This window comes from Antechinus flavipes, chromosome X, assembly GCF_016432865.1.
Source record: "Antechinus flavipes isolate AdamAnt ecotype Samford, QLD, Australia chromosome X, AdamAnt_v2, whole genome shotgun sequence".
Classification (NCBI taxonomy): Eukaryota; Metazoa; Chordata; class Mammalia; order Dasyuromorphia; family Dasyuridae; genus Antechinus; species Antechinus flavipes.
In genome coordinates this window covers 13,268,227-13,282,038 of record NC_067404.1, presented here as the reverse complement: position 1 = coordinate 13,282,038, position 13,812 = coordinate 13,268,227, and the positions used below count along the sequence as shown (strand labels likewise).

General features: G+C 40.8%; 1 protein-coding gene across 1 annotated transcript; it reads right to left on the bottom strand.

Annotated features, from left to right (window-relative positions):
* Nucleotides 1-1,022: 1,022 nt before the first annotated feature.
* On the bottom strand, nt 1,023-10,001 carry LOC127542468 (structural maintenance of chromosomes protein 6-like). The gene is made up of 2 exons (XM_051968104.1): nt 5,192-10,001; nt 1,023-3,332 (listed from the first exon to the last, which is right to left on the bottom strand). Exon 1 carries the CDS (start codon nt 9,225-9,227, stop codon nt 5,988-5,990), a length of 3,240 nt encoding a protein of 1,079 aa, XP_051824064.1. The 5' UTR covers nt 9,228-10,001; the 3' UTR covers nt 1,023-3,332; nt 5,192-5,987.
* Between the last annotated feature and the right edge of the window lie 3,811 nt (nt 10,002-13,812).

Sequence of the window (13,812 nt, the reverse complement as noted above, 5' to 3'; positions counted from 1 at the left end):
GCAAGTTCCTGACCCAGTTTGGAGATGACTTGCTTGTCCTTGGTTGAGAGTTTCAGGAGAATGCTGCTGGACTCAGTTTCTGTTAGCAGGACAGGAGGCTCTGCAGGTTCACACAACTGAACTATTGGGTCCCCTTTAGTCTGGGATTCCTACTCTGCATTACTGTTTCTGAACTAGATCCATGCTCAAAATAAGTAGCCTGCTAGTGACCAATCCTCTTGACCATAACGTAAAGCTCTCCCTGCTCACTCTGATCTAGAACAGGGTAGTGGGTGGGTAGTGACAAAGATGCTAGATGGCACCTAATTTCAGGATGGTACTTATCCAGGGATCCCCTGGGATCTCCTGCTCCAATGGAAGGCACAGTGTAAGTGCACAACCAATTTGCCATTGTATATTGAGACAAAGTAATTTTAATGCAGTAGCATTTGATTATAGTGATTTATAATATTCCCTTTTTTTGTGTGAAAAGGCTAGGTTAGAGAAGCTCCTTTCCCAGCTAAAGAATGTTCTAAGCATCCTAGCTCCTCTCAAGGCTTGTGGGCTGGGCCCCACCCAATTAGGAATTTGATTAATGTCTATGGCATAAATAGGATCCCATTTGAATTAGGTTCTTCCCCAAGGGAAAGCATTTCTGCCCTTTCTCCCTTTTAATTAGAATTTGGGGTAAGTCAGCCTATGAAAGAAAACCCAAACCAGAGAGAACCCAATGGGTTGCCCAGATTTCTGAAGGGGGCTCATACAACTCTCCAATCAAGTGTTTGGGAGGGGCTAAGAGCTCTCAGCCCATTCCTCTTTAAATGTCCACCAATGAGGATAGAATTTCAACAGTCAGTGGAGTTCCTAGTCAGAAGGAACATACCTGACTGTTTTAGAATTTTTTTTGGTATCTTTGATTATCAAGAGAACCACTGATCATCAATTTATTGATTGGTTGGCCAAGTTCTAGTGGAACTTTGTTTCTTGGAATTTTTGCTCACAATAATATGCTAACCAGTGTGACAGAAACATGAATGAGACACTTCTCAATGCTAACAATCAAACTTTATTCATTAACAGCATGCAAACATTAATTTATATCAAGTATTTTTTTCATTTTTAATTTTTTTAAATTTTCAGTTCCAAATTTTATCCCTCCCTCCACTCCCTCCCCCATACATTGAAAGGCAAAAAATAAAGTACCCATTACACATATGAAGTCAGGCAGAACATTTCTAAATTATCCATAATGTGGAGGAGAGAGAGAAAGAAAAATAAAGGGAAAAATTGTTTCAATATGCACTCAATTCATCTTTTCTCTTTCTCTGGAAGTGGTAGCTTCTTTTAAAATTATAAGTCCTTTGGGATTCTTGTCAATCATTGTGTTGATCAGAATATCTCAGTCTTTCATAGCTGGTTATTTACTAATTGTGGTTAATTACTAGTGGTTTTAGAATATTTTTCAAATGATTACTCAGCTTTGATTTCTTCTGCTGAAAACTTATTTTTCATATCCTTTGGCCATGTATCAACTGGAGAATGGCTCTTAATTTTGTAAAACTGACTCAGTTCCCTTATGTAGAGGAGAAATGAAACCAGTATCAGAGAAACTTGATATAAATTTTTCCATAGTTTCCTGACTTTTTCCTAATTTTGGCAGCACTGGTTTTGTTTGTGCAAAAACCTTTTAAATTTAATGTAATCATTTTTACTTCCTGGGAGATATCTTCTCTCTCTCTCTCTTTCTCTCTCTCTCTCTCTCATTTATTTGTGAACTGACAGGAATTGTTTTTTTTGTCTAAAGCACGTGCCCATTTTGAGCTTATTTGGGTATACAATGTGAGATGTTGGTTTATATATAATTTCTCTCTGACTACTTTCCAGTTTTCCCAGCACTTTGCTGAACAGTGACTTCTTGCCCCTAACAACCAAAGTTGTTTTTCCTTGTGTTTTTCAAACCCTAGGCCACACTGCAGTTTACATTATTAAGAAATATAAACATTAATCCCATTAGGAACAAACCACTACACTTAGTAACTGAAGGTTATCAGTAGATGTTTCATACTAGTACATGATGACAAGCTTTCCTCTCTGTTTAGCAAGTTGGTATAACTCTATTATCAGTCAACTGGCACTGTCCTCAACTGATTAGGGCAAGGTAGGGTGGGAACTGAATTTCAGTCTGAAGAACAGAGGTGCCAGGCTCAGTCTCCACATAAGAATAGGCTGAGGGATGGCATCCAGTGGTTCTAGCTATGAACAACAGTTAGTTGCACTCCAATTCTGATTAGCAGCTAGTGAACGAATTGGCTTATCAATTAATTTGATTGATAGCTAATGATATAAGCTAACAGTGAGGTTGTTTACCATATTTTCCCACTAAGTGGGCTGTCCTACATGAGAGTTACATATATCAGTTGTTCATGAACATACATGTTGTTTACCAATTTATTCCACAATATGTTTATCTTAATAATGAAAGAGAAGATATAAAAAACAAACACAGGAACACTTCATCACAAAATGTTGACCTAATAAAAAATGGAGTAAGTTTTATCAAGACAACAAATATACATCACTATATGCACTCTCTGGCTGCTGGCTATCCCTACAGCCATTTAAGATAGTCTATAAAATAGTATTATAATTACCATTAATAGAATCCAAATAGCAATTTCACACAAGCAAACATCACTTAGGATTAAGAACATATGGTACACACAAGCATTATTACACTTATCATTAATACTTTTAAAATGTTCTTAATGCATTATGATGATAGATCTTTCCACATGTCCTATATTCTCTCATGTCAAGTCCTTTGCAGACCAAGCCAGGAGCTTTTATGAGAGAAAATATTTCAAAGTTTCTTGATCTCTTCCCACTCAAGTCAATACCCTGTGACATTCTGTGCGATGATCACTATCATGTTCTTCTTCCATCATTTGTCTTTCTTTAGGCCAAACATGGCTATCTAATTTTTGATTTCCTGCATCACCACCCAGTGATGTTTAAGCAATCATTGTTATTGTGGTGAGTTTTTCTTGTGTCTCTGGCAAGCCCAAAGTTTGTAACTCCATTACTTCCAATGGAGTATGTAAGTAAATGGCATTCTCATTACCACACTGGAAATGTTTTGTATCCTTGTGCATCCTGCTTGTCACAACTGTGATTTACAGGAACAACTGGATATCAAATAACCAAACAGAAGGTGAAGTCATTTCTTATTTGCAAGGATCAGCAAGAAGATACGGTGAGGTTATACACAGGATAGGGCATGTGATGAGATAAGCAAGGATGAGCAGCAGTAGAGTCACCAAGGCACCAAAGATGAAATCACAGCACTTGCACATCTGTTAAAAAGAAAAAGAATATGGCAGAACTCTGTACATAATTTGTCTTCAAAGGATCTGAAATCTTTTACCAGATCCATTGTAACCCAGATTGAATTATACTTCTCTTTCTCAATGGTGTCTACTAGAACTAGCTGCTGATTTGGTGGGGGGAGTGGGGTGGGGTGGGGGAGGTGGGAGGGTAGTCTACTTCACCACTAGTTCTTTCTGTAAGAAACTAGTTTCTTTTCCAAATCAATGAAAAGTAGAACAATAATTTTAAACTTACTCCTCAATCCAGAATGAATTTTTTTTGGCCTTTTATTCAACCAGCTCAGTTTTTCTAATGACTGATTTCTATTTGTATCCTTGAAGATTTTATGACCTGAGTCTTAAGCATCCTTTTACCATCCTTGTACCTTTGGATTGTAAGGTAGGTCAAAGTTCCACATATAGACCTGAACCTTCCCTGAATCCTTAACCTTATGGGTTGCAAAATGTGACTTGTCATCACTCTTAATGACAGCTTGGCCATATAATCAATTAACAATGCTAGTCCTTCAAGAGAAGAACCTGTGTTTTCTCATATACAGGAGAGAACAAAAATTAATTCTGTGAATTTGCAAATTGAAATATTTTATTAAGCTTATTAGAAAGTAAGCCAAAATAATTTATCTGTCATACTATGCCAAGAACTGAGTTGTTTATGATAGATAGAGATGACTTAAATCAAGTTTCAGCTTTCTGGCAAATGGGCCAAAGAAATGACATGCATGATTTAAGTGTGATAATATAAGCCTTTCCTAGCTTTAGCCTCAATTTATTATCAATGAAATATCTGGTGGGAATGGGATCTCTACAAGGGGTTTACATGCTGGAATATCATCTTTCTCTGACAGTTTAAAGGGCATATCGGTGGGATGGACTTTTATCTTCAAATGAAGATGGTTTATCCTTGTTTTCCCTGCTCTGGCCCAATTGGGTTCAAGTCATTTACACTTCAGTACTGAGTGATAGCATTCCAACAGAGGTAATTCGGCCTATGCCAATATAGGAATTGGTGTTCGTATTGGTGGAACACTTTGGGTTAGGCCCTCAATCTACACAACAGCATAATATACCAACAAGGACAATTTTTCACATAATATTCTATCTAATATGATGGCTGGTAGTCATCTTTTTTGGTCCCAAACTGTACTGGCATGTAAAACTCTCCTTTTGGCTTCATCTATCAGGATCAAGTCACAAAATCTCCTTTATGACTGCCTTCTAATCTATAAAAAGGGTTTTAAGAAACAGGAACAATGGGCATGGTATATAGTACTGCCTTCTTTACTTGTTGTAATGCATGCTGCTGTTTTGGTCCCCATTGAAAATGCCTCAATTTATTTGTAACTATATACATCATATCAGCAATAAGATTTCCCCAGAATCCAAACAATCCTACTAGTTTCTATGCCTTTCTTTTCTCCTTTTGAGATTTCAAAAACTAAATAATTTCTATTTCTGGCTGAGGAATGGATACTATGTCTGAAGTTCAAATCATCACTTAAAATTTAATTGAAAATTGACTTTTCTGTACTATTTGTTGGGCAACTGCCAATCAATACATTTTGTAACCTCTAATACCTTGTCCTTATCATGTCCACTGGATAATATGTAATCAATATAATACTGTGCAAGGCCTGAGTTCCTTTTATTTATATCTTTTTTGCACAGATTAAGCAAGAATATTTGTTTTTACACCTAAATTCTTAGCTCATGAGACACTTAAAAACAATAGTGGATAAGACTGGGTCTATAGAGCTGTAGTATGCTAACCCCTGATTTATATTACCTTTTAAACAAATATTCGCCCCAATAGGGAAAAAACCACTAACCTGATTTCCTAGGGACTGCCAGTAAGATGTCTTGAACTGGTACTCAATGACAAAGTTTCTTCTCTCTGCCCAGATGGAAGTGGTCTGTCTTCCAAAGAGGTGGGTGGCTGGCAAATCTGCAAATCCCTGTCAATGAGCATAATCCTCAAGGAAATAAGATGTGAGTGCTTGAGTCTTAAGTGTGGAGAACACAGGAGCCAGGCTCAGTCTCAACCAAAGAGCAGGGTGAAGATTGTGAGTTTCTCAGAGGCTTAGCCAGAAGCACTAGCTGTTTACACCCAAGCTCTTATTGGTGGCTGGAAACTAATTTGCTTAGCAATGGATTTCATTTTTACCTGGTGATATAAGCTGATGACGAGGTTCTTTAATAAAGGGCTATATATATATATAGGTATTCATTATATTAATCACATGTTTATGAACACACATGTTCTTCACAACATATACTATACACAAGCATAATATTGAAAAACAAATTATGAAAAACATCAAAATACTTAAATAGAAAAGGTGGTCAAATTTAAAATGAAATCATTTATATTACAGGCAACAAACTTACTTTCATTACACATAGTACTTCCTGCCTAAGTGCCCAGTCTTGACTTTCATTCAGTCAAGAGCTATAATGCTCTTGGTCAAGTCCCCAGCCCCAATGTCCATAGATTTGTCTTTCTCCTTTCATAATTAAATATTACTTTTTCAGGTAGGGAGATTTTGCACACTATACTGCAGACACTTTGAGAAACAAAAATATAAAACACAATGACCAGACAACACAGTCACATAAATTAAAAGTTCAGGCTTCTTCTTCTTCTGGATTGCCCTCTTTCACAGGCAGGGTTTCCTCATCATTGTGAAGTTCGGGCATCTGGTGTATTTCAATTAGTGGGTTTGGGGGATGAGGACATCGTGGAGTGAGCAGGATGTACTGGTGCTGTTGCTGGGCACATGCAATCCTGAGGATCATATCCATGGCAATTTTTCTTCTGTCCCAGTCCATGTAGACATCAATTGCATCCAGGCATCTGAAGGGTGATTTTGTGACAGACCATAAGGTAAGAATTAATATGAAGTTTGAAAAAGATGGTCTACCTCCAGATAGATCTGCCACATTGAAAGCAGCCTCTCTAGGCTGAACAGATATATAAAGAGTCTCATTCTTATGATCAAAGCGCATGTCCCCATAGAAGGACCACTGAGCTATTAGGCTGTCAAAGTACAACTTGCATTGTAAAGAAAGATTCTTTTTACCTTTCTGGTATGTTTCATATCTCTGTGTTGATACTTTATCCAGTGTTTTAATCAGCTTTTTCAAATTCTTCACTTTACTATCTAGATCCAGATATCTTTCTTTTGCTTCTTGGTACTGCTTCATTACATCTTCTCGCCTTCTGTGAGTGTAGTTTTCTGACTGTATCCGTTCTTTTAAGGCATTAATTTCTCTGTTGAGAACAGAGGCACTTTTTGTAACTTCTTTACGCTCAGGGCAGATGCATCTGGCTTGAGCAGTCTCTCTCTCAAGTTCTCTTTCCTTTATGGCCACCTCTTCTTTTTTCACTTGAAGGGAATCCAGGTGTTCCTTAAGTCTACTGTCATAATGCATCATGGATTGGTGTTTTGTTTCCACTTCTAAAACAGTCTGGTTTTGTTCTTCAATAAGGGATTCTATTAATTCTGAAACTTGAGTACATTTCAATTTCAATTCTTCATGTCTCTGTTCAGCTTCTATTTTTGGTTTCCTTAAATTCTCCATCTCTTCCTTTCGACTTCTCAACTTTTCCACAACCTCTTCAAGCTCAGTTTTAATTTCTTGAGCTTCATCTTCTAGAACTGAGAGATTGATTGATCGGCTATCTTCTTCATCCTCCAGATCTCTTATTTCTGAAGTGATATTTATCACATTAATCTTTATTTCTTTTAAATGTTGATAGTGACTATCAATAGTTTCTCGATTTTTCCTGATAGCTTTTTCAAGTGAACACAAATGCTGCTGAAATGCAGACAACCGAGATCTTTTAGTTTCCACATCTTTCTCCAAACTACTTATTTCTACATCCATATCACCTAAGTAAGTAGGTCTCGATTCTTCACATGAGTAATAGCGTCCCTGATATACTTCATCACCACAGGCAGTTAAAACTTTGGTACAGTTCTTGGGGGGCCCATGAGGAATTACCAATTTACGAGCTACAGAATTATTTTTAATAAGCAGCACTGACTCTATGCCTGTCATATCAATCAAACTATTGGCCACCACTGCATCATCTATTTCTAAAGCTGTGAGAGCTGTTGGAAATTCTGGGTGATAAGGGGCTCTGTCTGATACATCATACAACTCACATTCAAACGGCGATACCATTATCTGTGGTCGAGGAGAGCCCGCTGGATAAAACCTTTTCATCAGCTCCTGAAGGACTTGGGCATCTTTGTGGTTGTCACAAAAAAAGGTAAGAAGAAGGCCCTTTAAGCAGCACTCAACAGCTAAGGCATAAGCAGGGTCTTTGAGACGAATATAAGCTCCAAGTGGACCTATAGGCTTATAAGTAAAGTGCCCTTGTCTCTGGGCATCTGCTATCGCTTCAACAAGGGCTGGAACCTGGGGTCCAAATAATTTTAGTGGCTCAGATTTACAGTCTTTCAATCTGGCTAACTGGCGTAGGTCATCATTCAGTATTTTTTGCACATATGACACTTCTTCCCTAACATGAGAATGTTCTTTATCATCTTTCTCTATAGCTTGATGAAGATGTTTTATTTCTTCAACAAGTGAGTCTTCTTGATCCTTAAAGCTCCTTATCTTTTCCTTCAATGAGGAAATTTTTTCCTGTTTTTCTAACTCTGCTATTTCCAGAGTTGACTTCAGGATGTCAATTTTGCTTTGATGCTGTTCTGCAACTTTTTCTAATCTGTTATATTCATTTTGGGAAGAGTTATAGAAAGCCTTTGCTAGACTGTAGGCCTTGAATGTTCTCATGGCATCTTCTTTGGCTTGAATGCATCTGGGTTCTAACATAGTGGCTTCTTCACTTAACTTTTGCACATTCTCATGAATAGCTGTATACCTCTTTAAGGCTTCATTAAATATGAGCTTAGAAGCCTCCAGTTCCTGACTTAATATGATAGTACACTGGTCTCCAATATTTACATTACTTATCATATCATCAAGTTGTCTTTCACTTTCATACACCACTGCCCATGTCATCTCATGTTTCATGTCATCTAACATATTCCCCAGATTAACCATAGTCTGAAAATGCTCTTCTATTTCTATGCCCTGCCGTTTGAGCTCCTCAAGCTGCTCTTCCCCCTGTCGTATCTGATGCTGGCTTCTGGCCTTTCTCTCCAAAATTTCTGAGTACTCTTGTTTCATCTGTTCAAGCTCTGTAGCTTTCAGAAAAAATTGGTATTTTTCACCTTCATTTCTGGTTCGCAATAACTGCCTGCCCATTTCTTGTGGTAAAATAGATACTGGATTATCCACCCGGATCTTAAAATGATCAAGAATAGCAGTAAGCTCTGTTTTCTTAGAAGAAACCAGGTTTCCTGATTGGTCTTTTAGTTTGTAACTTGGACTTCCATCCACACTGATGTGCTGATGCACTGTTATTGACTCCCCATAAAGCTCAGATTTAAAGGCCTTTTCCCCCCTGTTCCTTAATGTGATGGAGATGTTAGCTGACTCCTCTCCATCTTTCACAAATTCTTTCAAAGACGAGCCTAATGATTTTCCACCAAGACCCACTATGAGAGCTGTCAACAATGTACTCTTCCCACTGTACCCCACCACAAAATTCACATTAGCTCCAAATTTCACAGGCCCAAGCATGGCATGGCACATAAAATTTTCAAGCTGAATACTTTCAATGATTCCAAAGTCCCCTGACTCTGTCTGAGACGTACTTTCCACGGCCATGTCCTGAGAGGAGGTGCCGTCCTGAGAGGAGGTCCCCTCCATCGCATCATCAGAATCATCCTCTGGCCTAGCCCTTTTCATATCTATAGACGGGAGGAAATCGTCCTCTTTTCTCTTAGCCATTTTTCTGTTTGCGACACGGGAGCCTTCCCCGAGTCACTTCTACGCGTTCCTTCTGCTCCCCAAGGCCGCCCAAAGCGCCGCTCTATTCGGCCCTAGTCAGTCCGCTCAAACCCTCCAAGCCACGGCCAACCCCCGCTTGCTTTTCTAGTCCGGCACGGCCAAGTTCCGACCTACCTCAGAGCCCGGCGGCGGCTCAAAGAGGCGCAGCTGCGACGAGTTCGAGAACGACCAAGTCCGGCACGAGCGGCAAGCGCCGAGGGGGGGAGGGGTGGGGGGATTGGGGCCTTTAAAGCCAAAGTCGACACAGGCAGCGGGCACGGAAGGGGGAGGGGGGAAGGGAGGGGAGTGGCGAAGCGAGAGAGACCGCTAACGCCAAAGACCGGCACAGACGGTGGCGAGGGTAATGGGGGAGCGGCAGACGCGAAGCCCCTGCAGAGGCGGCGGGCAACGGGGGGGAGGGGTCCCGCGAACGCCAAAATCCGCAGATGCGGCAGCGGTAATAGTCAACATCGGCGTAGCTCCGCTCCCCCCCTCCCAACCCCACGCCGCCTCGCAGATCCCTTCCCCCAATAACGACCACGCGAAACCGGGGCCCTGTCCCCCCCCACACACCCGCGGCTAGATACCTCTCGCCACTCGGCCCCAGACTAGCAGGAGCAACCAGGCCCAACCCCAATCTCGGACTGCAAAGCCAGCGCAGTTCGCCTCTTGCGCCTGCGCGGCGTTCGGGAAAGAAGGGGGACGGTCTGGTGTCAGTAGGAATAGGTTCTCTCTTTCCCTCTCCTCCCTCTCTCCCCCGCCCTCTGAGTAGGGTGGCAGTGCTTCTTCTGCGCCTGCACCGTACTCGAGCCGCTGGGAAGGGATGGAAGAGAAGCGAGGAAAGGGCCGAGGCGTTGCTGTGCGCCTGCGCGGCAATGGCACCCCCCCCCTCCCCCCCGCCCCCGGCCTCTCCCGTACCGGGGGATCTGGACCCCCACTTTCACGCAATATTGCCGGAGGGGGTGTGTGTCAAAAGAAGGCTTCTAGTGGGCTCTGAGAAAATGGTTCATAAGGTGGTCCTCTATCTGTCCCTTGGGCCCCAGCTGCTCTCGCTGCCCGTGCTTCTCCCCCCTCCTCCCTCTTGTCAAGCTCCCCTGGGCTCCCCGATCATCCCAAGATCTCCACCTCCCGACCCTCGGCACTCTGCTCGGCCCCTCGTCCTCCCTGTCTGTCTCACACTATTCACAGATTTTAAAAAGAGTGAAAGCTCTCCGGTGGGCTCATGGAAGAACACAATAGGCGTTAAGGCCATTGTTCTGATCCATGACGTTTTCAGTGGCTTTGTGGAGAGAAAGATTGCAGAGAAGAGTTCAATAACTCTGTCTTCACTAATTGAGGATTGATACTAATTGAATTGGGTTTGGACAGTCACAGGTTTCTAAAGCATTTCCATTATAGGGTCTCCAGGATAAAAAGGATGTGGTGAAGGGAAAAGGGGTATTTATCCTTAAGAAAAATAATCTGATGGGGAGGAAGCAAGTTGTGAGCAGTTTTCAAGTATTAGTGGGGCTGCCCTGAAAGCTGAGATTGGACTTGTTTGTCTTTGTCTCATGGAGCTGAAATAGGAAAGGTAATAATAACAGGGATAAGGAACAGGGTAGCAAATGTTAGTTCGATGTAAAGAAGAGATTCCTAGACATGAGTGCTGTACAGAAATGTGATGAACTTCCAAAGACTGAAAGTCTCCAAGTTCATGCTGAATTAACTCCTTACTGGGCATAATGTGGAGAGGATGCCTGGTGAGGCTGGACTACAATCAGAACTTCTTAAACTTTTTCCACTTGAGACCACTTTTCACCCAAGAAATAGAAAATAGGTATTAAATCAAACATTTACTGATAATTAAGATCATAATTTTGCAACCCCCCACATTTCAGATATGAGACTCTATATGGGTCTAGAATCACAGTTTAAGCTGGGGAATAGATGACCTCTGAATTCTCTTCTAACTGAGTTTCTGACGTTGAAAGAAAACATTTATAATATTGAAAAGGAAAGGGATAGTTACTCCAAAAAATAATTTATTGGATGGGGAGGAATAAAGGGGTTATAGGGCTTTTGATAGGTACTTTTGGATGCCTCTAATCCCCAATCCTGCTAAAAAGGTAGTTAAGAATTGTGAACTCTGAATACTCTGGATTCATTTAGGGAGTGCTGGAAGAAGTATTCATTCTTGCTGCCTATTATTATGCGTCTTTGAAAGGGATTTATTCTTTTTCCCCCCTGAGGCAATTGGGGTTAAGTGACTTGACCAGGGACACATAGCTAGGAAGGGTTAAATGTCTGAGACCAGATTTGGATTCAGAGTTTCCTGACTTCAGGGCTGTTGCTCTATCCACGGCGCCATCTAGCTGCCCCGAAAAGAATGGATTCTTATGAAATAATGCTAGATTTCAGAACTCATCTCCCTCATTCTTCTAGATTACTGCCATTTTCTGTATTGTTCTCTTGCTTTAATTGGCAATGACTCCTTATATTTGAGGAGGGTGGAGAAGGCAGCTCAAAAACAGGCAGGTAGAAATAACTTGGGTTTTTTTTTTAAAGGATTTGGAGGCAAAGATGGAATTCCTTCATGGAAACAGCACTTTAGCTTAATAGCATATTTTTTCCCCTTATCACTGATCACTTCTCTAAAGGGGATTGTGGGGACAGATTTTTTCTCTGGGCTCCTCACAGGTCCTTAACAGAAATGTTCTGGCCCCTGATAATGTTACTGACATAAGACATCATTACCTTCTTTCTGTGACAAAATATACTGGTCTAAATAAATCAGAGAGGTTTGACTATATTGTTTTACCTACTTCACTGTACCCCAAATGTGACTGCCTACGGTTGGGGTATGCTTTTCTTGATACTGACCTCTTTAATTGCCAGAGCAGGGTGCTTATCTTTTTTTTTTAATTTAATTTTATTTAATAATAACTTTATTTTGACAGAACCCATGCCAGGGTAATTTTTTACAACATTATCCCTTGCACTCACTTCTGTTCCGATTTTTCCCCTCCCTCCCTCCACCCCCTCCCCTGGATGGCAAACAGTCTTATATATATTAGATATGTTGCAGTACAGGGTGCTTATCTTAATGGGAATACAGACTTTCTTTATAAAGGTAAGATCAGGCAGGATGTCTCCTTCCCAACTGGGTTGTCACTGACCAGAAGGGCAGGTCACAGCCCCTCATAGGGTTGGTCTTTTCATAGTCTTGTTCAAGGCAATCAAATGTTTGCGGGAGAGAGGGCTCAGGGGCCTAGAAAAGTCTACAACTGGAAGGGGGAACTTACTGGGGGAAAAAGAGAAGGAACTCTGAAACATGAGGAGAATCCAAAGAGCACAGGCCAGACTTTCTCATTGGCACTTGCTTTTAAGGTAAAAAAGGAGACTAGGACCCAAATCATCTCTTCAGGCTTCATTGGTAGTGGGCCTGAAATTCCCATGCTTGGCAATTTGTTCTTGGGACGAGGCACTACTAAATCTAGAGTCCTCTTTTATAACACAGCCTGACTCCTGGTATGGGGAGAAGGGGGTAATTGTTGTTGAAGTTTGTCATTAATACATTGACACCTTGTTATGAATCAGGAAATAGAGCATTAGCAATGCAATCTTTCCCCAAGGATCGGGGAACAATCCAGTAGGGACAAATTTTACTGCAGAAGTAGGTGCCAATAGGAATGTACTCAAGAAATCTAGCAAGTGTGAGGGATCACCATGAAGGGGAAGGAGGAGATAAAAATCTCCACTCTGCTTTGAACCTGTCCTACTGTCATAAATCTAGGTCTAGTGTTCCAGGTGTTTATCTTCTCCAGCTTCCAGTTATTTTGAACAATGAAATTGCTTTCAAAATAGTCTGGTGTAGATAAGCATTGATTAAGCACCTACCATCTGCAGTGATTACACTGCATCCTAGGCCCTGGGAGAAATACAACATTTAGAAAAGAAAGTCCCTGACCTCGTCAAAGTTATAGGATAATAGGAGGATAATCCCAGTACAACCTGAATACCCAATATTAGTGAATAAGTAATCAGATCAGTTATTAAATAACAGCTGTGAACTAATCCCAAAGGCATTTTTTTTTCTTTTTTGGAAAAATCTTTGTTACAGGAAATGACTTGTTTGTAGAAGAAGTGAGAGAAATATATTTAGAAATGAATGTGATGGGAAAAGGAGAGGGATCAATAAAACGGATGAACTGAAAGTGATAGAGATGGATGATAGATGATATAGCTAGATATAGATAGGAGATGAAAAAAATAGAGCTGCAGATGATAGGTAAATGATATAGATGATAGAAAGACAGAGAAAGACAAAGGAGAGAGACAGAGAGAAAAAGAGAGAGGGGGAGGAGAGAGGAAGGGAGAGAAAAAGAGAGGGAGGGATGGAAGGGAGTGTAGAGGACTGAAACTCTTGAGTCGTTGCATTGAGGTTGGTTCAAGCACTTGGGGCTAATTACTGATTGGACAATACTCTATGGGCATATGCTTGGAAAATGGTGCTTTCCACTATCCGTACTGGCTTGATGATTGGTGTATACAGAGGATTGTAGGAGGG